Source organism: Phyllostomus hastatus, unplaced genomic scaffold (genome assembly GCF_019186645.2).
Source record: "Phyllostomus hastatus isolate PE091 unplaced genomic scaffold, TTU_PhHast_1.1 phas_scaffold_585, whole genome shotgun sequence".
Classification (NCBI taxonomy): Eukaryota; Metazoa; Chordata; class Mammalia; order Chiroptera; family Phyllostomidae; genus Phyllostomus; species Phyllostomus hastatus.
The window spans coordinates 4,597,407-4,620,961 of NW_025334037.1; the positions used below are offsets into that span (position 1 = coordinate 4,597,407).

The 23,555-nt window shown below is 46.8% G+C and overlaps 2 protein-coding genes across 14 annotated transcripts in view; one reads left to right on the forward strand and one right to left on the reverse strand.

Moving 5' to 3' along the window:
- Positions 1-17,145, forward strand: part of ARNTL (aryl hydrocarbon receptor nuclear translocator like) — a 109,107-nt gene extending 91,962 nt beyond the window's left edge. For all 6 annotated transcript variants that reach the window (XM_045825789.1, XM_045825793.1, XM_045825792.1 and 3 more), the window contains 8 exons: positions 1,318-1,564; positions 2,668-2,774; positions 4,358-4,508; positions 5,385-5,473; positions 6,980-7,088; positions 10,521-10,614; positions 15,627-15,729; positions 16,474-17,145. In XM_045825789.1, coding sequence (XP_045681745.1) covers positions 1,318-1,564; positions 2,668-2,774; positions 4,358-4,508; positions 5,385-5,473; positions 6,980-7,088; positions 10,521-10,614; positions 15,627-15,729; positions 16,474-16,634 — 1,061 coding nt within the window. In that variant the 3' untranslated portion in view covers positions 16,635-17,145. The remainder of the gene's footprint in view (positions 1-1,317; positions 1,565-2,667; positions 2,775-4,357; positions 4,509-5,384; positions 5,474-6,979; positions 7,089-10,520; positions 10,615-15,626; positions 15,730-16,473) is intronic.
- A 775-nt stretch (positions 17,146-17,920) lies between these two features.
- Positions 17,921-23,555, reverse strand: part of BTBD10 (BTB domain containing 10) — a 78,426-nt gene continuing 72,791 nt past the window's right edge. For all 8 annotated transcript variants that reach the window (XM_045825802.1, XM_045825797.1, XM_045825803.1 and 5 more), the window contains 2 exons: positions 21,584-21,694; positions 17,921-19,057 (listed from right to left, as the gene is read on the reverse strand). In XM_045825802.1, the coding sequence (XP_045681758.1) occupies positions 18,747-19,057; positions 21,584-21,694 (422 nt within the window). In that variant the 3' untranslated portion in view covers positions 17,921-18,746. The remainder of the gene's footprint in view (positions 19,058-21,583; positions 21,695-23,555) is intronic.

The window sequence follows — 23,555 nt, forward strand, 5'->3', positions numbered from 1 at the left end:
CCTTATCTTCTCTTTGCTATAAGTAAATGGCAGCAGAAACAAATAGTAAACCAAAACGTAATCCGACATCCGTTGAATTGCACATACTAGAAGCCTGCGAGGCACCCTCACCCCACTTCACCCCCCACCCCCAGTCGTGAAATCTTGCCACAGATGTTACGTGTTTATCCACCTCCATGTTTATCACTATCATTGGACCATGGCTATGCTCAGCTCTCCCCTAGTCTTTGCAAAGTAGGCTCCTCACAGTTGCCATCTCTCTACACAACAGCCAGAATGACCTTTTTAAATGCATATCTTTTTATCAGTTTCCTATTTGAGACCCTTGGATAGTTCCTGTTGCTCTTGAAGAAAAGTTAAGGAACATGATTAGTTTTCCAGAGCTCCCAACAATTAGCACAGACCCAGTGCTTGTAAACCCTCCAAAAGGATTGCTTTACTGTTGAAACCCGAAGGTGCTCCACACTTCCAGTGCCCCCAAGTGAAACCTTCCTCTCTGACGCATAACTCTCTTCCCGGAGTCAGTGACTTACTCCAGCAACCACTCAATCCAAAAAATTTGGAGTTGTCTTCATTTGCTTTCTTTCATGCCAAATTTTTGGATGTTCACACCAACTCCCACAAATTCTCAGAAGCTTCTCCTGCATCCTCGCCTGCTTCCTCCTCCCAGCACGGCCAGAGCGCAGGCCTCAGTGTCACTGGCTGTGTGACTGTTCTGGTTTTTCCTCTCTTCCGTTTACCTGTCCCTCTGCTTCTGAGCATCCAGACCCTGGTTTGATTTTGCTGTTTCCTCGCTCAGATACCTTTGGAAGCTCTCCATTTCCTGTCAGAAAAGACTAACACAATTGTTAGCAAAGAATCCAAGGCCCCTATAGTTTGCCCCCAGCCTGCCTTTCCAACTCTACCCCCAGCCCCCCCCCCCCACCCCTTTCCGCTTCAGCCAGACAGAGCCCTCTGCCTTTCTAGTACAGGACACACTTCTGTGCCTTTGCACATCCTCAGCCTTTGCACATCCTAGTCCCACAGCCAGTGTTCGTCCCTCCTTCTCCACACCCTACTGGGTTCTTCCGGGCCGCCTGCCTTTCCCCAGGCAGAACTACATGCTCCTCCCATGGTTTAACCAGCTCTACTAAGCACGTGAAACACTGGATGGTAGTTATTTTTCAGTCTTCCTCTCTCATTGGATGCTCAGTTTTGGAGAGTAAGGCCTTGTTTTTAACTATTTGACTTCCTCTCGACATTCCCGCCCATCATAGGCTGCCCATGCCTCCTTACCCCAAAGCCACACTGACACTCACCATGGACTTTGCTTTCCAGCCGATCGAAAAAGCTTCTGCACAATCCACAGCACAGGCTATTTGAAAAGCTGGCCGCCCACAAAGATGGGGCTGGATGAAGACAATGAACCGGACAACGAGGGGTGTAACCTCAGCTGCCTCGTTGCGATAGGACGGCTGCATTCTCACGTGGTGCCACAGCCGGTGAATGGGGAGATCAGGGTGAAATCTATGGAGTATGTTTCTCGGCACGCCATAGATGGGAAGTTCGTCTTTGTAGACCAGAGGTAAGTGTCCACACGCTGCTCTTGAACAATAGTGGAAGATTTTCAACCCTGAGCAAAGCCGAGACAATCTGCTGTCTTTCCTGAGAATAAACAGAAGGAAGTGGTGGAGATCTCTGCTAAAAAATGAGACTTATCATCAGAATACCATCATAAACACAGAGATTTTTCTCTCTCATTCCTTGTCATGTAGAAAGCCACATGCACTTAGCAGGTTGGTTTGGTGTCTGTAGCCAAAAGAGAAACAGTGGGCACAGCACCTGTGGACTGTTCGAGGACCACTCCTGTGACTGGGCTCTGGAACCCAGGCCCTGGGAAGAGCGTGTGGGCCTCAGGCAATCAGTAATCTCATATGACTATTCAAGTTTTAATCTAATTAATTAAAATTAAATAAAATGAACAATGAAATTCCTCAGGCTCACCAGCCACATTTCAAGTACTCAGCAGCCGCATGAGGCTAATGGCACAGATACAGGACATTGCCATCATCACAGAGAGTCCTGCTGGACAGCAGTGGTCCGGTCCAGTCTCACCTTTCACGGCTGAGGAACCAAGGGCCCACCTGAGGCCTGGCTTGCTGCGCGGTTCGCACTGACTGGTGGTAGACCCAGGGATCCCAGGCTTCCCACTGCTCTTGCAGCCCTTTAAGCATACACACAGGCTAGTCATTTTTCTGGCTGCTTGAAAGTCACTAAATGCTGGGAAAGGAGACGGCCGCTTTCCAAGGCCCTTGTGGCTCCTGCTGCTGGAGCTTCTGGTGTTTGGTTCTCCTGATAAAAGCAGGCAGTAACTTGGAGAAATTCTGCCCCAGGGCTTAGGTTCCAACCACATTTTTATCTCACTAATATAGTTACCATTTCTAAACCTCCTAAATTTGATTTCTTGTTATAACAGCCCCTTTGAAAGGCCTCTTTGCTTCCCTTCCCTCCGTTTTCATAGCCTTGGTGTCAGTTACATGAATTAAATAAATAAATGAAATCTCCAGAGTAAGCCCTCTGAATAGCCACCTAGCCTTGACCTTGTTCTCACTGGCCATAGCAGGGGTCACCCACTGCAGAGATGCTATTGTCTGACTGGCTTTTTTTTCTTTTAATATTTCCTTCCAGGGCAACGGCTATTTTGGCATATTTACCACAAGAACTTCTAGGCACATCATGTTATGAATATTTTCACCAAGATGACATAGGACATCTCGCAGAATGTCATAGGCAAGGTAAGCTTGGCTGTGCAAAGGATCGTAAGTTTAAAATGCCCCCCTGCTTCTACACTAGTCCGCACACTCTTCCAGAGAAACCTGCCCCCGGTGGTGTGGGAGTCAGCCCGCCCAGGAGTCTCAGCCGAGGCCAAAATATCTGTGACGAGAGGAGGCTGAGGCTCCCAGGTCCTGTTCATCCCCTTACAGATAACCCGCCCCTGACTGCCCAGCAGCTTTCTGTACGCATGCCAGGTTAATTTCTGGAAGGCATCTTTTACCCAGAGGATTGATCCGGACCCTATGAAGATTTAGTATGGCCCAAACAGTTCTAATTCTTTTTCATAAAGTCCCACACTGCTGCCCCGGCTGGTGTGGCTCAGTGGATTGAGTGCCAGCCTGCCAACCCAAGGGTCACGGGTTCAATTCCCAGTCAGGGCACATCACAGTTGCAGGCCAGGTCCCCAGTAGGGTGTGCACAAGAGGCAACCGCACACTGATGCTTCTCTCCCACTCTTTCTCCCTCCCTTCCCCTCTGTCAAAAAATAAATAAATAAACTCTTTAAAAATAAATAAAATCCTACACTGCTGCCTGTATTTGCCTCTTGATTGATGGCACGGCCCCATGTTGAACCCCTTCCTTTACTTCTTTGTCCACCAGACCAGCTCATTCACCTCAGATGTGAATGTCCAAAGGGGATTCCTTTGCCACCTCCACTGCCCTGGGTCAGGCCCTTGTGCCCACCTGATGATTGTGATAGATTCCTGACAGGCTACCACAGTCTGCCTTCTGCCCCTAGTCCATCTTCCGTCTTCCATAGTTAACCCTGGTGACATCGCATTGTCAGTACAAACCTACCTGCCTTTACACTGAAGGCTAAATGCCTTTTATAGGCATTCAAGACCTTTACCTCCTGGCCCCGACCTGCTTCCTCAGCACCACTGCCCACCCGCATCCTCGCCTGCAGAGGCTGTGTGCTGCAGCCACACGGACCGGACTGTCTCACTGCCCCCCCACCCCCACTCCTCCACAGGCCTCGTGTCCCCTCCCTCCTTTGGCAAACTTGTGATCATCCCTCAAGGCTCCAGTCTCCTCCCCTGCACAGCTGCCTCTCATTCCTCTCCTGAGGCCAGGTGTCCTATCCTGTCTCCTGTGTCCAGGGTCTGGCACCTGAAAGAGGCTTGTTACGTGTCTGTTGCACAAAAGAGTAGGTTTGAATAGGTGAGTGACTTCCCTGGACTCGGATGTCCTAAAAATGCTGTCCAGCCCTCGGGCTGTGTGACAGGAAAAGAGCGCCGCCCCTTCGCAGAGCGCCTGCTCCTTAGCTGGTGCTCACGCCCAGCTGACTCCCAGTGGAGGCCTGTCACGCAGCCCGTCGTGTTCCCTGGAGCCCTCAGTTCACACACTCGGAAAAATGAGGACGGATTCCCAAATGAATCACGGGCCCTGAACCAGCCCCTCAGAAACGACCTGTTCTCCGAAGTGCCAGCTCCCGAGGTTTATTAAAGGGCAGTGGCATCAGAGCCTGATGCACTTAGGGTTTGGGAAGTTTGTCCCCTGATCTGAGGAAGCAGAATTGTTCATGGTTTCTTTGCATTTTCAGTTCTACAGACAAGAGAAAAGATTACAACTAACTGCTATAAGTTTAAAATCAAAGATGGTTCTTTCATCACACTGCGGAGTCGATGGTTCAGTTTCATGAACCCGTGGACCAAGGAAGTAGAATACATTGTCTCAACCAACACTGTTGTTTTGTAAGTGTTTTTCCTATATCAGAAGCTCCTTCGCTTCCAGACGAAATGCCCTAGACCCTTTACCTGAGACAGGGGGCACAGGCAACAGCCCGTGTCACATCGTGTACTGCCACCTTGCTAATATCCCAGGAAGCCTCAGGGCTGGCAGAAGCCAAACGGGCTGCTAAGGAAGGACAAGCCTCAGTGCTCATACCATGCAGACCCCAGCCCGTGGCCTTGCTCCGGGAAACAGCAATGTTTCCCTCCAGACAAAGCAGCCAGCCTTTGACATCCGCAGACCCTGCAGACCCTGCGCCCTGGGCACCCACTGTACTCTGTGGAGGGAAGGGGTGGCACCGGGGAAAGGCTCAACCAGGCATCAGCTCGTCCTGGCCTTGGCTGACAAGGGGGGGCTGTCCATGCCCACCAGGCTGGTGGCCCGAGTACTGGCAGCTGGATGGTCATCTCAAAAGCGGCCGCTTGCTAAGAGCAGGGAAAGGAAAGATCCTCACTTTCGCCAGGCCTGCTGCCCACCTCTCCTTCCCCATGGCGTCCAAACTGCACCCCCTCCCGCACCCCACCATGGTTAGAGCTGAGCGAGGGGCCAGGGCTGGGCCCGCCACAGGAGAGGCAGCCCTGTGGTCGTGGCAGTGGACAGTTACCGCCTCAGCTGGCCCACGTGAACTGGGAAGGCCCAGGCAGGCAGTGGGGCCAAGAGCGGGACGCTGTCCATCGTGCTGTGACACAGCAAGGAGACCCTTTGAGCCACTCAGACAGACCCTTCATTTTCTGGCCTGTCCAGGTCCAGAGTGGACACCGGACACCTTGGCCAAGGTGAAAGGTGCACAGCTCTGAGCAGGCCTGACTCACGTTTCCTTATTGCTGGGATGTTCACAGAGCCAACGTTCTGGAAGGCGGGGACCCAACCTTCCCGCAGCTCACAGCGTCCCCCCACAGCATGGACAGCATGCTGCCCTCCGGAGAAGGTAACTATGCACCGCCGGGGCACCGGGCTTGCCCTCGAGGAGCTGCTCGTGACCCGAACGCCCCCCCCAAGGGTTGGGGGCCCCCAGCCACCATTTCCTGTGGAACAAGGGAGGCCTCGAGGGGATAAGCACTAAGGACACGGTCATCTCACTCTCGGTTGAGCCTGGAACTCGGGGAACTCATTCTTGCCTTCCCTGGAACTCGGGGAACTCGTTCTTGCCTTCCCGAGGCTGCTTGGATCCTGGAAGCTCTGAAATAAACTCCCGGCTCCTCGAGTGCTTTTCCTCCGTTTGTGTGGCCTGGGGCTGGGATGCGAGTGCACTTTGAGGACCGGCTCTGGTTCCTGAGGTGGGGGAGGGTGCCTGTCAGCAGTGGCTGTGTGCTGTACTGGTGGGGCCCCTCCCAGGGCTGGGCCCTGGTCCCACTCTGTCCTTCCTTCCTCGGGCCGCCTCTGCTTGCATGGCTTCAGCCCCCGCCTCTCCCCACCAACCACTGCTACCCCACCCTCTCCAGCCGCCTCCTGGAGAGGCTGCCTGGAGTCCCAAAGGCTCCAGAAACTCAGCACATCCAAACTGATGCTGTGCTTGGTAGGACAGAAACCTGACTCCTACCTGTCCCATTACATCCAAACACACACAAAAAACCCCTGTCTCTTTTGTCTCCTAACCCTCTCCTTCACCACTGTCGCTACTTCACCCTCCTGTCTGCTGCCTGGATTGTAGGATTATTCTAACCCTGGTCTCCCTCTACCCACCCCCCCATCCTCTGCTATCGTTAATTCTCCGTGCACTGGACTTTCTGATCGCCAAATCCGAGTCATTGCCTCTTCTGTGTCAAGTCCTTCGGTTCGATCCCTTTGTGGATACTGTCCTCATCCGTTAGTGTGGCCCCCAGGGCCCTCCGCGACCTGCCACTGCTGCTTCGTCGTCACTCACGATGAATGTCCTGGAGTCTCCCAAGTTGTGCCCTGCCTCGGTACCCCTGCACGCACCCCTGCTGTGCCTGGAATGCTCCCCCCCCCACAACTTGCCTCTCTGCCAAGCTGATTTATACCCCCTCGCACCCCTTCCGATTCTCAGCTGGGAATTCAAACCTCCCAGGAAGCTGCACCAGACGGGCCCCAAAGAGCTGGGCGCCTCACACTCACCCGTCATACTCCACCCACTTGGGTGGCTACGGCCTCCTTCCTCTTCGTCACCTTCCTCACGTTAGACTGGGAGCCCCTCGAGGGCAGGGCAGTGGCTCACCTCCGTGCAGCCCAGAGGGATGCAGTGAGTGCGTGTTGGTTGCAGGAGGGGAATTAGATTTTCAAGTCACCGCTTGGGCCTCTGAACCTGGAAGGAAACTTGAGCCTTTTCCTATCCAGCTATGGCTTTCTGCCCCTCCAGGCACCACGCCAAGGCTGAGCTTCACGTGGATCGTGGGATGAACTGATTTTAACCCAGCACACAGAAGCATGTCTCCCTCGGTTTTCCCCTTCTCATGCTCAGATTCTTTTGTTGTAGGTGGTCCGAAGAGGGCCCAGCCCACGGTTCCAGGGATTCCAGGGGGCACCAGGGCGGGGGCAGGAAAAATAGGTCGAATGATCGCTGAGGAAATCATGGAAATCCACAGGCAAGTAGCGTCTTCTGGTTGGTCCCTTAAACTGGTGGTTCTCAACCCAGGGCTTTCTGCACCCCCACCACCGGGAATGTTTTGTAATGTCTGGGGATGTTTTTGGTTGTCATATTGGGTGGGAGCTTGCTACTAAATGTCCCTGTACAGAGGCCAGGATGCTGCTTTCTGAACAGCTTGTGTGGGTGGATGTATGTAGTTGTAGCGTGTATACACAGGACCTCCTCCCGCCCCCACCCCCAGCAAAAAAATGTTCTAGTCCAAAATGTCAGTAGTGCTGACCGAGATGGAGAAATCCTGCCTTAAATGAATAGGCTAATCCCAGACAGTCCAGAACTAAAGGGAACTCTCTGGGAGGCTCGACTTCCTAATTTTTTAGTGTGCGTCTCGGGAGTTTCCTGGTGAGGGCGTCTGAGCACCAACGGTACAGGACTGCAGGCGTCGAGCTGCGAGCTGCAGGGTGGTCTGGGCCTCAGCTAAGCGTTGGCTTCTGCCCGTCACAAAGCCACCGAGGGCGCGTGGTGGACAGCAGGCAGGTCACTGCTGGAAGGAACTCCCTCGGCAGGACTTTTTCCACGTGCGACAAGGGGGTGGCAGTGTTCCTGGGCTTGAGCCCTGGGCTTCCCCTTGGCTGTGCCTGGGAGATTCACGTAACTTCCTGGCCTCTGTTGAATTAAGCCATAAAAGGGAGGCAATATCTATCTCACAAGGATTGTTTAGGATTGTGAGAGGATTCAGGAAAGTTCTAGAATAGAAACTGATAGAGAGAGTGCTCAAAAATTGTTAGTTAAATCTAACTCTTTAAAAGCAATCGTTGAGCCCTGGCTGGTATGGCTCAGTGGGCTGAGCACTGGCCTGTGAGCCAAGGGGTGGTCGGTTCGATTCCCAGTCAGGATACACGCCTGGGTGGTGGGCCGGGTCCCTGGTTGGGGGCGTGCGAGAGGCGGCCAGTTAATGTGTCTTTCATGCAACGGCTTTCTCCCCCTCTCTTTCCCCCTCCCTTCCCCTCTGTCTAACAATGAACAAATAAAATCTTTTAAAAAATAAACTTTTTAAAAAAGGGTGGGCAGTCATTGAGAAAGAAGCATTTACTATAAGTCCATTTCAGTTGGGGGAATGGAGAGGGTGGTAACCAGGCAACAGCAGGGAAATGACGATTTCTGGCCGACACTGGGTTCTCTCAGGAGAACTGGCCTCGTTTTCTAGGTGGCCGCAGTGGGGCTCTTGCCCTGGCGAGAGTTCCGTTCCCTCCCGACAGGCATGAGGGATGAGGCTTCAAGTCCACTCGGGAAAGGAGGTGTGGGCAGCGCGCAGGGATGGCCAGGCTCTCCTCAGCCTCTGCACACCCTGTGCATCGCTCGGGACCGTCCGAGAACAGTGTAAAGCAGTCCTGGACCTCAAGAGTCTTAAATCTTGAGAAGTCTGTTTTCTTTATGGTAATAGGAAAAAGGGAGAGTGCGTGGGTGAGGCAAGCAAGCAAGGAAGGGTTTGAACTTGGCTGAAGCTGGAGTTTGGGAGGAAGGTGGGCATTCCTTCTAGAAAAGACAGGCGCCCAGTGGAGTGGGCATGCGAGTGGCATATTCTGGGTCAGGAAGTGGGGCGCCTAACCGGGCAGTCTCCTTGTAGGAAGGAGCCGCAATTTCTAACATTACTAAGAAATGATGCTAAGTAGTTTAGACTGGAAAGACATTATGGGACCTCATTCGCCATGGGATGCTGAATAGGTGTCCAGAGTTGCGTTTGTAAGCACTGCGGAAGCTGGGTTGGCGTAGGAAGAGCTGAAGGCGAGCAGACTTGATAGCCCAGGAAGCAGGCCCATCCTGCAGTGACGATACTCTTCAAGGCAGAAATGAGTAACTTTAGGGCTAGGTATTGAAGATGAAACAAGAAACGATGGCCCTGACTGGTGCGGCTCAATTGATCGGATGTCGTTCCGCAAAGAAAAAGGTCGCCAGTTCGATTCTGGGTCAGGGCACATGTCTAGGCTGCAGGCCAGGTCCTCGGTTGGGGGTGTGTGAGAGGCAACCCATCGATGTTTCTCTCTCTCTCTCTTTCTCCCTTCCCCTCTCCCTAAAAATAAATAAATAGCTCTGGCTGGTGTGGCTCAGTGGATTGAGCACCAGCCTGCAAACTGGAAGGCTGCCAGTTCCGTTCTCAGTCAGGAAACACATGCCTGGGTTGCAGGCCAGGTCCCCAGTTGGGGGCATGCGAGAGGCAACCAATTGATGTTTCTCTCCCTCTCTTTCTCCCTGCCTTTTCCCCCCTCTCTTAAAAATAAAATCTTAAAAAGAAAAAGAAACACTGAAAAGGCAGTTCCAAGATGGGGAACCTGGGAAAATAGTGGCCTCACAGAGATAAGGAAAGGAGAGACATTCAGCACTTTTTAGCAAGCAATTAGTAGCCATCTGTGCACCCGAAGAGAGCGTGGTATATAGTTGTGTCCTGCCTTTGAGAAGCTTGTGATCCAGGGGACAGAGCTTGTTCACTCACAAGCCCATAGCACTAGGCAGTACAGTACGGGAGCCAGGAGGCTGCTGGGCAGTGAAGGGGGGATCCCTGGGGGACGCAGAAGCTGCTTTCATCCATGTAGGAGCTAAGAGCCCGGTGCTCACGCAGCTGCCACCGTGCTCTCCCTAAACTTGAGCTTCAGTGCCAGGCCGTGGCTCCCTGTCCCGAGGTTCTCCAGCCTGACAAGAGTGAATGCGGGTTTATACTCCTACGTCTCTCCCTCTGTAAACCTGTGATGCTGAGAATGTGACGGCTGAGAGGGGCCGGGACCCCTTTTCCATCACCTGTGGCCTTAGAGGATGATGCCAAGCCACTTCCTAGGAGGGCTGAGCCACCCCGGCACCCTCCATTTCCTAAGAGTGTTCATCAGCTGAACAGTGTCTACAGGGGAGAGGATAAATCATTGCTGTGGACTCCAGTTCACAGTACCAGAGACAGAGACTGAACTTCTAAAGTCCCCGCCAACTCTGAGGTCTGGATTTTGTGAGGAAATAAACCTGGCCACTTACTTGAAATTCCAACCTGAAACCCAAACCCTAATCCGAGGGATTTGTCATTGAGATGCTTGACTCCACAGTCTGTGTTCTAGATTAGCTGCCTATGGGATAAATCCAGTTTATCACCTGTTTTTGTAAATAAAGTTTTATTGGAACACAGCCACACTCATTCATTCCCGTAGTGTCTGTGGCTGCTTTCAGGCTACAGTGGCAGAGCTGAGTAACTGTGACAAGGACCATCGGGAGCCTAAAGTAGTTACTTTCCCCCTTACAGGAGAGTAGTTACTATCTCCTTTACAGAAGAGGCTTGCCAAATCCTGGTCTAGATCGTCACCTTTCGTCTTACCCCCACACCTCAGCAAAACACACACACGCTCCACTGGAAAAAAAAGCAAGGCAGTGTAACTAACTCCCTTTTCTCTGACAGGATAAGGGGGTCATCGCCTTCCAGCTGTGGCTCCAGCCCGCTGAACATCACAAGCACACCTCCCCCTGATGCGGCTTCTCCAGGAGGCAAGAAGGTAAGGCTGCTGAAGACTCTTAGACCCAGACTTTCTTAATCTAGAGAGCCTCTTGCCCAAGTTCTGAAATGCTGGGGAGAGAGGATGCAGTTACAGTTGTGGTTGCCGAAACACTTTCTCCCTCCTTGAAGGAAACGCACATGTGTGAGGCGAGGCACAAGGCATGCTGGTGGGGCGAGGGGTCTTGCTGACACCCCGAGAGGATTAATTCCGTGCCAGTGGGCAAAGCAGAAAGATGATCCTAAGGAATGGGGAGTTATCAGCCCACGGCCTTGAGGCAGCAATCGAAGAGCTCCCACGAGGGAAGGGTTGGTGGGGACCACGCTAGAAGGCTGTCCAGCGCTCTGCCGGGAGTCTCCCGGGGAGAGAATACTGTCGGTGTCTAGTGCAGGGACCAGACACAGTGACGCCAGCAGCAGGGCTTTGGAAAGCAAGCCATGCTTTTGCAGCCGCAGGGTGCCTGGGGACCTGTGATATGACGGCATGGGTCCATGGGGCTCATGAGTCGTCAGCCCTCGTGAAGAGCTAGCTAGAAGGCTGCAGTGTGCATGGGCTTAGAAACGGCCCGTCTGTTTCATCTTTGCCAGAGCATCGACAAGTCCAGGCTGTGCCAACTGTACATCGTAACTCTGTTTATAGTGCCTGATGTTAACACAGGTTGGGATGCCCCAAGGGCCAGCATCTTCACACATAGAGTCTTCCTCCTCCTGCCTTCCGAAACACATAGGGAAAGAGCATTATTAGTTTACACAGGCGAGACTCCTGGGGCACACACTGTAGCAGAAGCGGGACATGGGTTTTCCAAACAGGTCCCCCAGAGGCCCAGGGAGTGGTGGTCCTGCCGGTGGGTGGGGCGAGGCCAGCTGGGCCAAGAGGGGAGGGCAGGACTCCCGCGCCTTCCACCAGGGCAGCTCTACTTCTGTTACAGATGAATCTTCCAGAAAAGCTTCTGCTTGAAATGAAATTTTGCTTCCCACCCCCAAGAAATAGTTTCAAAGTCAGTAAATTAATGGGCAAGAGCATGGTCAAGGTGAGACAGGCCTGGCTTTGCCTTATGCTGGCTCCGTGACCCTGTACCGTCTTTAAGCCCTGGTTTTCTTTATAGCGGGATGACTACAGGTTGGGGCAGCCAGAACTGTTGCACACGAACTCCTGTCGTGAGACAATATGTGAACGTGCCTGGCCTTTGGGGGAGACGCAGAAAACAGCACCAATTAGATGAAGCCCAGGCTAGGTGCACCCCTCTACCCCTGCCTACAGGCTGTGCTCTCAGCTCTGCTGTCCTGTTGCACCCCGGGTCCTTCCTCCATGTGGACTCCACTGCCTCCTGAGAGGGTTCCCTCCTCTGCTTCCCAACTCCCCGGTATTACCAAGAATCCCAGTACTCTTTGTTTTATAGTTATCAACCCAGTGCAGCACTTAAATGCACTCCGGGAACTTTCAGTGCCCATTCTCACCGAGTCCTCACAGCTTCCTAGGTAACGAAACCCAGGCTCCCAGGTGTTAAATGATTAGCCCAGCATTTCGTAACTACGGCTCCAAACCACATTCAGGACTCTTGACTTCTGACTCATTTCACACCAGTAACTGCCAGAGATGAACCAGTGTGTTCTGCATCACAAAGCCCCTAGTATTGTTAAAGCATTCATGAGAAAATAATTTTCCTTTTCTTTGAGCTTGTAAGAGTGGGTCAGAGAGGAGAAATTCTGAATGTATTCCCTCTGAGTCCTCAGCAGCAGGACTTAGTAAGAGCAGCCTAAACAATACAGAGCTAAGTGTCCGCAGCAGTAAACAGTACACCAGAGCCACACAGCTCCCAGCCCTTGCCAGTCACTTCCCAGTGCAGCAGGTCGGCCTGCCGTTCTGGCGGAGGTTAAGCTGCAAGGGAGACAGCGGGTAAGCGAGCCTCATTGTTTCCAGGACGGTGGGGACATCCAGAGGCAGTAAGGTTCAGGTAAAGCGGCAGTTCCTTAAATGCCAACTGTGGCCTTGTTGGGAGAGGTGGGGGGACAAGATCCTTTCAGGTCTCTGTCAAGTCCAAACTATTTTCATAATAATGCTAAAATCACTGTGCAGAGATGTGAACTGATGGCACAAAAGCAATGTTGGGTAAAACTGCTGATGTTTTTGCAAAAATCAGGGCAGCGACACCAAACTGTATACTAGCAATGGCATCTTCACCGAGTTTCATTTAAGAATGTCCTCAGTGAAGCAGCAAAAAGAACTGCTTGTATAAAACCCTTGAGTAAATCTTAACACTCTGCACAGTGGGAAGTGTGCATAGAGCACCTATGCCGTGCACCGACCCGTGGCAGTTGTCCCAGGGAGGGCACGTGTGTGATCGTGTCGAGTGTGAGCTGAGCCAACTGCTGTCTTCATAGGGCCCTATTTTTACTATTGTGAACTATGGCTATTCTGACTTCGGCACTGAGCACAGATTTTTTTTGAAAATGAAGTAAACCTGTAACTTCAAGGAAAACAACTGATAGTATTTGTTGCCAATGATAAACTAGCTTTCAAGGAAAAATTAGAATTTTCGGAAAACTTTTGCTACTTTGAGCTCAACAGCTTTCTAAAGCTTAAAAAATGTTTCTGATGACTTGGATAATGTTAATCATGGTGATGTCTTTGGTGCTGTACAATGAAATGTGTCAACTTTTGGAAGATTTGAATAACTCATTTGAACCAGTATTTTCCAAATGACCAATGCAAGGTATTTTATTTTTGTTTTGAAAGTACGTTTATTAAGGCTGGGGACAGTGAAACAAGAAGGGCTTTAGGACAGAAGCGACAGGAGAGCCCCAGTGGGGCTGCTTAGGCTCACTGAGAAAAGTCCCCATGAAAGGAGTAAGCCATGGCGGGGCTGCTGTCAGCGCACTGGAGAGTCAGAGAAGGGGGGCCTTGCAGACAGGTTCAGGGAGCTATCCCAGGACAAGTGGCCGCTGCCCATTGCCCACTGCCCCCTCGGTTGCAAGTCTTGTGGGGTCCCTTAGAGTTTAGGAGATGCATGCCTGTGGGAGAAGAAGAGGGGGAGGGGAAGGTGTTGGTGTGCTCACAGGAGGGAGAGGGCGCCCAATGCAAGGTATTTTAAAATCATGCAAAGGTAAAAAAAATCCATCTGAAGATGGATATTCCAATGGATTTTAACATGAATACAAAAATTTCACTGATAGAGTTTCAGATTCCATGCTGCAGCAAACCTTTTGAGAAGCTTCCACTTACTGAGTTTTTATTTTATTTTAGAGAGGGGAAGGGAGGGAGAAGGAGACGAAACGTTGATGTGAGAAACATCAATTGGCTGCCATCCATACACCCTGACTGGGGACCAAACCTGTAACCCATGCATGTGCCCTGACTGGGAATTGAACCAGCAACCTCTTGGTTTTTGGGATGACCCCCAACCGAGCCACACTGGCTAGGGCCACTTACTGGGTTTTGATGTGATATCAAAAAAGGATACCACAACTATTTGACAAAGTTATTAAAATACACCTCCCTTTTCCAACTATGTATCTGTGAGAGGCCAGATTTCCTTCATATACTACAATCAAACAACATATCTAAACAGACTAAATGGAGAAGCAAATATGAGAATTCCATTAAGGCAGATACTGCATTTTTAAAAATGTAAAACAAGACACCTTCACTAATTTTTTGTCTTGGGAAATAGTTTTTTTTTTTAATATTTTATTTTTTTAGAGAGGGGAGGGAGAAAGAGAGAGAGAGAGAGAGAAACATCAATGTGCGGTTGCCGGGGGCCATGGCCTGCAACCCAGGCATGTGCCCTGACTGGGAATCGAACCTGCGACACTTTGGTTTGCAGCCCGCACTCAAGGAAATAGTTATTTTTCATTAAAATGCTATTCATGTCAACAGGTAATAGGTTTATTACATTTTAGAATTTGTAAGTTTTAACTTTATGCTAACATTGTATTTAAATACACTAAACATTGATAAATATAGTTTAAATAAACAAAAGTTCTCAATTGAACTTTTCAAATTGAAGTCCTCAATTTTTATTTAGAGTGTAAAGGGGTCTCGACCAAAAATTTGAACTGCAAGATGGAGGCATAATGCCACCTACTGGTAAGGCCTGAAATCACTGCCTCTCCTGAAATCCAAGGAGCTACCCAGTTTCCTCTCCTACTTTCAAATACTCAAAGATGCTTTTCTTTGAGACTCAGCCAGGGGAAGGAAGCTGGCAGGGAAGGGGCAGACCGAATGAGAATTCTGCTACTGAGGAGTGATAACAATGCTTCTCAGGGCCTATTTTAAGAACATAAACCACTGATTACTGGAGTGGACACCCGTAGTTCACTGGTGATGAGGTATTTACTTCCGGTGTTTTGTTCATTTCTAACTCCTCAGAGCCTTCTCTCTTCACAGTGTGTTAACAAGCCCTTATTCCTTCGACATCTGTTGCTGTAATGTTTTACTCCCTTAAAGGGGAACTGCCCAGTTGGGCTCATTGAGGTTTAGTCCTTGGCCGTAAAGAGACATGTGAGCAGCATGATCCAAGGTAACTGAATGCTGTGGGGATTTTATTCAGCCTTTAAGTCAGGGGTGTCAAACTCATTTTCACGGGGGGGTGGGGGGGACACATCAGCCTTGTGGTTGTCTTCAAAGGGCCGAATGTAATTTTAGGACTGTATAAATGTTACTCCTTAACTAAGGGCAAGGAGCTCAGCGCTGCCTCTGGATACAAACAAGGTACTCAGCCCGATGAAACAAGGTGGAGGGCCGGATTCAGCCCGTGGGCCTTGTGTTTGCCACCTGTGCTTTAAATTGCTCATGTGGGCTTAGTCTAATGAAGAGAAAAGAATAGTTTGTGGGGGAAGAGGTTTATGTCTTACATGACTATTAACAGTTTCTTGTTTAAAACAATCCAATAGGAAACCGAAGCCATTTGAAGTTTTCTCCCACTTTCCTCTTTTCAACATGATTCATTTTCTTGGTGACAATGGTATGGATTGAAACTGCTGGTAACGTGAAAATTTCACTGTTGTTTGCAGATTTTGAATGGAGGGACTCCAGACATTCCTTCCATTGGCCTACTACCGGGGCAGGCTCAGGAGAATCCAGGCTATCCATACTCTGATAGTTCTTCTATTCTTGGTAAGTGGCATTCTTACTACTTTCCATTATAATGAGCTTGCAACACATCTGGCACAAAGTGAGTTTTAATAATGTGAATGTCAATGTACCAAACACTCTAGTTCTAGATGATTTCATAAGAACAAAGTAAGTTTAAAATTTGTTAAATCTTTATTTCAGAGTTGAGTTTAATGGCTGAGGTCTGATGAGGTGCCCAGGTTTATCCTGGGGACTCAGGAGACTACAGCAGCCTGGACACAGGCTTTCTCCCACCACGTTAGGACATTTAACCTCTTCAGCACAAAAGTCCATGAAGGCTTAACGATAAAGCCCGGAAGGGTGATCAATAAGCATTTCATATGGCATTAAGTCAGTTAGCAATGAAGAGCCTGCTTCTCCCATCCCACCCGTCTTTTTTTTTTTTTTTTTTGTCTTTCTAGATCTCCTTTTTTCCTAATCTCTACTTCCCTAGTTCTTCTGCAACTCCATCCTTGTAATTGGCTGTATCAGAATATTAAAATGAGGTCAACTCGAATGCTTTTAATCTTTACTGTGTTTTAAGCACTGAGTTTCTAAAAAGTTGGGTTTTCCCTCTGAAAAACCCCAAAGTTAAAAAATAGATATAGGTAATGTAGCACCCAAAGTAGCGCCTCTCACCCTACTGTGTTCAGTGTAACTTTCTCGATAAAAGTGTGCTTAGGGATTGCTTACTAAGGCGAACACAGTGTGCTATTACCACTAACCAGTCTTCACCTCCTCTCACAGGTGAGAACCCGCACATAGGCATAGACATGATAGACAACGATCAAGGCTCAAGTAGTCCCAGTAACGATGAAGCAGCGATGGCGGTCATAATGAGCCTCTTGGAAGCAGATGCTGGGCTGGGTGGCCCTGTTGACTTTAGCGACTTGCCGTGGCCACTGTAAACACTACATGTTGCTTTAGCAACAGCTACAGTATCAAAGTGCATTACTGGTGGAGTTTTACAGTCTGTGAAGCTTACTGGGTAAACAGAGAACAGCTTTTATGTACTGTCTTCATAAAAGCCATCTCAGAGCCATTGATACAAGTCAATCTTACTATGTGTAACTGCAGACAAAGTGGAACTAAGCCTGCTCCAGTGTTTCCTCATCATTGATTATTGGGCTAGCTGTGGATAGCTTGCATTAATTGTATATTTTGGATTCTGTTTGTGTTAAATTTTTTTAATCATTGTGCACAGAAGCATCATTGGTAGCTTTTATATGCAAATGGTCATTTCAGATGTATGGTGTTTTTACACTACAAAGAAGTCCCCCATGTGGATATTTCTTATACTAATTGTATCATAAAGCTGTTTATTCTTCCTTGTAAGAATCCTTTACTATAAATATGGGTTAAAGTATAATGTATTAGACAGTTAAATATTTTTAATAAATGTTTCCCTTGTTCTATAAATATTGTCCACGTTTCTAATAATTAGAAAAAAAGGCTACATGCTCCAGGGCTGGATCATCAGTTTTCTACACTGGGTTTTAAGGACGGTCCATGACAGTAACATCTACATCTTTCTGGCCTTCGTAACTGTTCCGGGACTGACATCACTTCCCTGTGTTAAAAGCTTGGCTATTTTGTTAAAATAGTTAATCTCCAAATCATTGCAGTTTTCATTTATGTGAGAACAAAGATGTCACTGCTTAAACACAAAATTCAAATCCTCTTAAATTACAAATTCAAGATTAGATGTAACAGATTAGCTTCTCTACTACAACTCCTCTCCCCTAGTACTCACAACCGTACGGCTTCCAACAGTATGTGACCCCAGGTCCAAAGAACCTAATGCTTCTGACTCCTTCTTGAATTGGGTCACAGAATATCTTTTTTAAAAAAGAAGCATTCATATGAGTAATATGCTAAGTAGGGCAGCACAGTATAATGGAAAAAGAACCAAACTAGTGTCAGAAATCAGCTCTGAAACTTAAGGTTACTGTACATTACTGTACATTAAGGTATTCCACCCTTTGTATCAGGTTGAACTAGAAAATGTTCTCTCTTCAGATTTCACATTGTTTTGGATTTATAGCATTTTATGATCAGTAGGTAAATAAGTGCCTCAACACACAAATACCAAATTGGAGTTCCATGAGCTACTATTTGTTTTCTAGTTATATTGACACCAAGACAGGGAGTCTGCTAACTATGGAACTAAAAATGGGCAAGGTTATGAAGTTGATCAGAAACATGAAAACAATGGGATTTTTATTTTGATGAAAAACGAGTTTACAATCATTTAGTAAATGAAGAGCAAACACTTCATTTTCCTATCTCATAACTCTTAAGAAAAAAATCATTAGTAAATAAATATCTGTGAACAGGTTAAGGGTAAGGCAGACTGGATAACAAACCACCCATGATGTTCACATTCCCTGCATGTGACTCACGCTAAAAGGGCAAAAACGGCACTGGAGATAACTGGACTGTTAAGATGTGGGCACTGAATCTCATTCTAATCATTCAAACATGCCCAATGATAAATACTCATTTTTTGCTCATCACGGGCAGTAAACTATACACATTTTACTGAAGGAATACTTTGATAGAAGCACTTATTTAAGTTACATTGTGCATCACAACTATAAAAATGGCTTGAACAATTCCATTTAACCACCATTTATAAAGTGCAACTATGTAATATTCTGCATTTTATCTGAGGTGTGACAAATGTCAGTCTAGACTGAAAGTACCCCAGTGGCCAATTTCCACCACTTCTGAAAAGATCTAGATGTGTGAAAAAGGACTGTTCCCCCATACAAAGAACCAATTTCACAAACCCACTGGTAAACAAATACATTTATATAACTGGAACCTCAGGATGCTAGAGTTGTACTCATTTAAAAAACCATTCAGCTACCTTTGGTCTTTAAAAAAGGCTACACTGCAATATCCTAAACATTGTTATGTGCATCTCACGATGAAGAGAGTGGCCTTGCAGTGCAGAATGAGGAGAGCGCAACGTCACTGTGAAGAGTAGCATGCAATGGTTTTGAGGAATATCAGCATCACAGCATCGGATTCTGCGCATCAGGATCGAGGTCATTGCTGCCGGAAGGGGGATGGATGGGGAGAATATCCAGCTCGTCCACCTGCGGAGTTGGGTGCATGACCACCAGCTGGTCCTGGGGAATGTCTGCGGCAGCTGCTGCAAGGTTGGTGATAGATTTACTCTTCACGCACTGAAAGTCTACATGCCGACTCTTTCCTTCCTCCTTCTCCCAGGACATTCGAATAAACGGTCTTTGGACGTAGTTGTAAATCACTTCTGGGCGGCCCCCAGGCCTTTTCTTTATTTTCTCTTTATAGGTAGGATAACCTGGAGGAGAGAAAAACTTTAAAAATGGAGGATACAACTTGCACATACATGGCCCTCCAAAACTTTGCATCCAATTTACCCTAGAAGAGGGCTCTTCTCCAGTAGCTCCTAACAAACAGAAATTTAAAAAAGAAGAAAACCAGTATCCATCCCTTTAAGTCATTGGTTCAACAGCCAGAAACTGAAATCCTACTGATGTGATTCACAAACCATCTACCATCCTCTCAATACACCAATCACCTGAAACACATTCTCTGTGAGCAAGGAAAGGGCAGGTCTCAAAGAAAATGGTACGGAATCTAGTGCATCTGGGGCTCCAGCTGTGTATCCTTAATATCCCTGAGCTCTTCCTTCCCTTCACAGGACTATCTGGCCTCAAGATGTGCAATTTACTGCCGCATTTGCCTTCTACCTTCTTTAAACCTAAATCTCATTTTCATATTGCTCTGAGCTGTTCTTTCCTTTTCTGGTTAAATGACAAAGAGGTGTAGAGCTCTCCAGTTTCACTGGTTCTAGATATGGCTGCACCGAGGGAAGCAAAGGCAGTGTTTTAACCCCCATATGTCATGTTCATGGTTACTACTCCCAACTACCAAGCAGTTCATCCAGACTGGCAATTCCAAAGCAGCTTTTCCTAATTAATTATACCTTCCTTCTCTTGGCTCATAATCACTGAGAAGCAGCAAGTCAGGACAATCCTAGTTTGGGAAAATTTTTGGTCATTTACCAGGTAAGGCAATTCTCCAAAGACATAATCTCCTTAGAAATTATCATGAGTCCCTTTCCTCCTTCCTACTAGCAAAAACTACTAGTTTAGACCAGGAAGTGGCAAACATTCTCTGTAAAAGGCTAGAGTAAATACATATTTGAGGCTTGCCTTCCTTACGGTTTCTATCTCAATTATGCCACTGTAAAGTGAAATCAGCCACAGACAATACATAAATGGGCATGTTTATATTCCAATAAAATTTTATAAGAGAACAGGGAATGGGCTGGATTTTGCCCATAGGCCATAGACTACAGTTAAAATCAGAAAAAATAAAAAGACGGTATTGGTAGCTAGTACACATATTTAGCCATGTGTGGGTGTGGGTATGTGGTTAAGGTGAGGAGGGCACATGGGCAAACAGGGTTACAAACCTTCCAACGGCCTTCCACAGAATGGCTCCTGCGCTTCACACATCAACTGCCACCTGAAGGTCAGCACTAGAGATCAGAAAGGCCCCCACCTCTAGTCCCTCCTCCTGGATTCCTCCTGGACTATTACAGAGTCTTTAAAATTCCCATCTCATCATACTCTCCACACAGAATCACTACTCTAACACAAGTGCAATCAGAGTGCGTCCTTGCTTAAAACTACCAATAGTTTTCTCATGCTTAAAGAGGAAGATCCATACTCCGTAGCGTAGTATATGAAGCTTTTTTACAGCCTGGTTCCAAATTAAATGTATTCTCCTTACAGAGGCCACCCTTGTCTTCCCACTCCAAAGTAGCTCCCAGTGCTTTCTCTCTAGCTCTGAGACCAAGCAGCTAAACCCCACTGTCTGCAGGATGACAGAAGACAAGACGACACGCACACACACCGAACTAATGTGTCAGCAACTTCACTTTTTAAAGCCCCAAGTCTTCTCCTGCAAAGACTGTTTCCAGTCATTCTTCCCTGCGTGTCTCAGCAGCCCCTTATAAGTAAGTCCTCACTTAACATTGTCAATAGTTCTGTGACTTCAAGCAAATGATACAATGAAGTCAACACTTTACCACAGGCTAGCTGACATAAACAAGTTAGGTTCCTACAGCATCCCGTCAATGTTGTGATGAAACAACGGAACGACACTGTTCAAGGACCTGAAGTTTTGTGATCTTCAATAGCTCGGCTGGGTCACCAATCAACACCATTATCTCCATTTTCACCATCACAAATGCATATTGAGAAATTACTACATGCCAGGTTTTGCTGTGTTTCTCATGTATCAACTCATTCTGCCTTCACAATAACCCTCAGATGAGGAAACTGAGGCACAGAGAAGTTAAATAACTTGGCCAAGGTCATATACCTACTAAGTCATAGGATTTGAACACAAGCAATCTGGCTCCAGAACCTTTATTCTTTATCCTATGCCATGTTATGAAGATACTTAATCCTTAACTAAGGACATTTTAAAAATCAAAGGCATCTGACATGGCACTTGGAAAAATTCATTTAAGTCATAAAGTAAAAAGCATTCTAAAAATGTATGGGCTTAGTCAAAAGTGCATTAGAACAAGCTACAGCAGAAAAGATAAATACACATCTCTTATATTGCTAGGGAATCTTATGGAATAAAAATTTCTAATGGCCTTCCATATATTTTCTCAGATAAAGGAAGCTGATTTTTGTTATTTATAGGCCTACTACATGACCATTCAAAAATCATTTATCTGAGTTTTTCCTCAAAGTATTCAAACTGTCTTCTAAATGAGATCCAATTTTTAAACCTTGTTTTTTTTCCAAAAGAAAATCAACAGAAAATAGTGAAAACGTCTTACCTTCTATTCCCAATCTAATCTTCTTAAGACCCCTCTCTTTCAAAACTGATTTGGCCACATCTCTGTTTTCAATGTACTTGAAAAATCTATATAATTTTGTGCTATAAATAACTGGAAACAAAAAGACAAAAATATTTTCTTATTAAAATCAAAGAACTGGGAAATAAAAATTTACCTTGATCATCAAAGGGGCCGACAACCCTAAATCCCAAACGGTGGATGCAGTGGTGCCAAAGGGTGACTAGCCAACACGACGGGACGATTCAGTACAGTTAATGCATAAGCAATTCTTAAGTTGAAACAAGAAAAGCTTTAATAACTAATCAGGTAACCCAATCCATAAGAAGAAACTCCTTCTGAAAGATATATCATGTACAGACATTGGTACAGCATCTGCCCCAAGTTCTTCAAATAAGAACCAAAAGAAGACATCAGGACCACGTCATTATCAAGCAGGCAAAGTAAAGGACTCTGCTGTGATGCCTACAAGGCCTCGTTTGGAAAGGGAGGAAAATGCCTTGTCAGAGGGTACAAAATGGATACATCTTACATTTCATGGATTGAGCAACTATTAATAACTTCCCAAAAAGGCAAAGACCCTCCCCACAAACTGTTTTCCATTCAGGCGAAGAGCCCCATTTAATACTGATGTTAAAAATGGCAGATTCGAGCATGTTCTGCCTCGGTTAGTCTGTTTAGAGCAAACTGGCTTTGCAAAGGACAGACATTCCACTGACAACATGTTGAGTCTTCCAAATGTGCTGGGAACTTCAAGGAGTTAGACTGATGGACCTTCCTCGCCTTCTCTCTTTCAGGTGGAGTTATCTCCCTTAAAAGGTGAACTGCAAAGGTTTTTTCAAAAAAAGAAAAAAACACTCACAAACCAAACATGCTGGTTTAAGAGCCAATAAAAGGAAAATACGTATACAGATGCTACTTGTGGGGTAAATTTGTGATTACTAACTACATCCTTAAGATTACTGACATCTCAGGATATTTTTTTGACACCTCAGAGTGGATGGTGTCGTAGAGTGGCTAATGGCACATTTAGGCACATCAGGCTATCTCTGTCCCCTTAACCGCATCTTCTTTAGGTTGGAACATCTTGACACAAAATGAGACACATGTAGACAAGTCCAGTAAAAATGTTTTCAGTCCTTCTATGTGTCAAAGCTTAAGATAAAAAACAAGAAAACAAACCAGAACACATTGAAATGGAAAGCTCGGCAACGAAGGAAAGGCTAGGTAGGTGCTGTGCACTCTCTGTCACTGCACTGTCAGCTCTGTGCTCTGCGGCTGGCTCTACTCTTTTCAAGTCAAAACATTCTGGCTTTAAGTCAAAACTAAAATACAAACAGTAAGTTTGTTCATTCCTTCTTGACAGAAAATAATGAAATCTATTTCTTTTAATTTTTTAGCAACCTTTCATTTTTCCTGTATTTTGTTCAACTTTTTACTCCACATATTATTATAGAAAACCATTGTCAGCAAAGAACCTAGGACTGAGGAAATAGTAACAGAAAGATCTATTACTACAACTCTCCACAAAAGAATCACATTACATTTAAGTACATCATGCAATGGAAACATCTCAATATAAACTCTAAAAAATGCTACCATAATTCATGTTAAAATAATCTTTGAAAATCTTTACAAGTCAAAAAGAATACCTCTTGGAGTTTGTTTTGTTTTTAGAAAAGGGCAAGTAAAATGGAAAAAATCATTAAAGGGTTTTCGTACTTTGTATATTCCTGTACTTTTACTTAAACCCTATCCTCACCGAGTTAACGCAGACGGAGTACAGAACAAGATGCTGGGCTACTTTACCTAGTTCCTCCATCATTCTTTTGACTCTACCTGTTCTCAATCTATGAAACTGGTAAAAAATACTCTACTAGGTTCATCAAGATAAATAATATAAATTTCCTAACAAAAAAGATCAAAAGGCTCTAACTGGAAAAAGTTTGGAAGT